At 43.2% G+C, this 1,647-nt stretch overlaps 1 protein-coding gene across 1 annotated transcript; it reads right to left on the bottom strand.

Moving 5' to 3' along the window:
• Positions 1–825: 825 nt before the first annotated feature.
• LOC147896378 (TIR domain-containing protein-like) lies at positions 826–1,320 on the bottom strand. The gene has a single exon (XM_087382274.1). It carries the CDS (start codon positions 1,318–1,320, stop codon positions 826–828), a length of 495 nt encoding a protein of 164 aa, XP_087238400.1.
• Positions 1,321–1,647: the final 327 nt, after the last annotated feature.

The raw sequence follows: 1,647 nt of genomic DNA, 5'->3' as shown, positions 1-1,647 counted from the left end.
AAGTAAAGATATTTCTAGGATGATGGAGCATACAACAGTCACATTAGATCAGTTGCTCAGTTTGGTCCCTGAATTCAGAAAGAATGTTCTGACAAAGTTTCTGAGGTCAGATCTGAATACAGAGAGGGGAAGCCAGATGATGTTAATGTTGTCAAAGTAGAACCAAAAGATGTGGACTATCTAGTTCCCAAGATAGAATTGCAATTCAGCAAAGAAACAATTCAGGGAGTTCTGTTGGATGGAGGTTCAGGTGTGAACATATTACCAGAATTCCTGTATAGGAAGCTGAAACTACCCAGATTGGAGGAGGTGCCATTCCAAGTAAAGATGGCTGATCAGAGGAGGATACAGACATTGGGCATACTCAGAAGACAGGAAATAGTGGTGGCAGGTTTGTCTTACCTAGTGAATTTAGTGGTGCTTCACATGGAGGAAAATCACAATCCATACCCTTTACTGTTAGGAAGACCATGGTTTAATCAGGCCAAGCTTAAAATGGATTGGGGAAAGAGTAGAGTTACACTCAGAAAAGGCGAAAAGAAAATCAGACTTAATATGGTTCCAACTACAATCTTACCAATTCATGCAAGGGCATTGCATGCTCAAGCAATTAGCATGGCAAATGAAATAGAGGAGGATGAAGAGGAAGCATTCCTCAGGGCCAATGAGTCAGTTATTCCAGTCTTTGACATAGATGTGGTAAGAATTGTGGAACAATACAAGTGGAGAAAGATCAGAAGAAATCTGAACTAAAGGATCATTCAGAGAGCATGGAACAACCAGATTTGGATTTAATAGCCTCTGCAAACGGCCCATCCTTCTTCCTCAGCCAGAGATTTGGAACAACCAGAAATCTTCGTCATACTTGCCTTCTTGTTGATGGGCTTTGATAGCCTCTGCAAACGGCCCATCCTTCTTCCTCAGCTCTTCTGGCGTCACGTCATAAAAGACTGGAATCACCTTAGACGTCTGGGTGGTGTTACTCTCCATCATTTGCACAAGCTCATCCAGACACCACCGAGACTCTGCGTAAATTCTAGTAAAGATAGGCACTCCTATGATTGCTCTCCTAGCAGCGTCCAGCATATAAGGGCGAACGTCATCTCCTTTCAGGAGCTCCTTCATGTCCAAAAATGCTTTGATTCCCAGTAACTCTAGAAAACGGTACAGGTGATTAGCAAACTTACGCTTCATCTCTAGACCACGATGACTGATAAACACCTGATGCGTGCCAATAGACGGATCCAGAGCCGCCCTCCTTTGAATGGCCTTGCCACACTCGGGCACATCAGCGTCCCTTTTTCTCTTCGAGTTGTGCATGGCTACAAGTCACAACTCCTGCTACTCTTCCTTGGACAATGGAGAGGTACCCAAGCCAAATAACTTACTTTGGTTTAGAGAATCGAATACAAATGGGAGGAAAAGTAGGCATCGATTGCTTGAGTCTGCTTAAAATCGATGACACAAAGATCCAAGATCGGTGACAAGAGCAATGATAGCTGATGCATCACACAACAAAAGAACCATTAACTAGTTCCACAAAGAGAAGGTAATGAGAAAATCCATAGGACGTTGCTCTACTCTGCTTTCATAATTATATTACCTGCAGGTTTGAACTTGGACAGAAGTTTCACCGAGCAGCGTTGC

Source organism: Dipteris shenzhenensis, chromosome 12 (genome assembly GCF_047967505.1).
Source record: "Dipteris shenzhenensis isolate YYH24624 ecotype China chromosome 12, Dip_SZ_1.0, whole genome shotgun sequence".
NCBI lineage: Eukaryota > Viridiplantae > Streptophyta > Polypodiopsida > Gleicheniales > Dipteridaceae > Dipteris > Dipteris shenzhenensis.
Note: the sequence above shows the minus strand (reverse complement) of the source record. Positions and strands in the feature narration are given on the sequence as shown.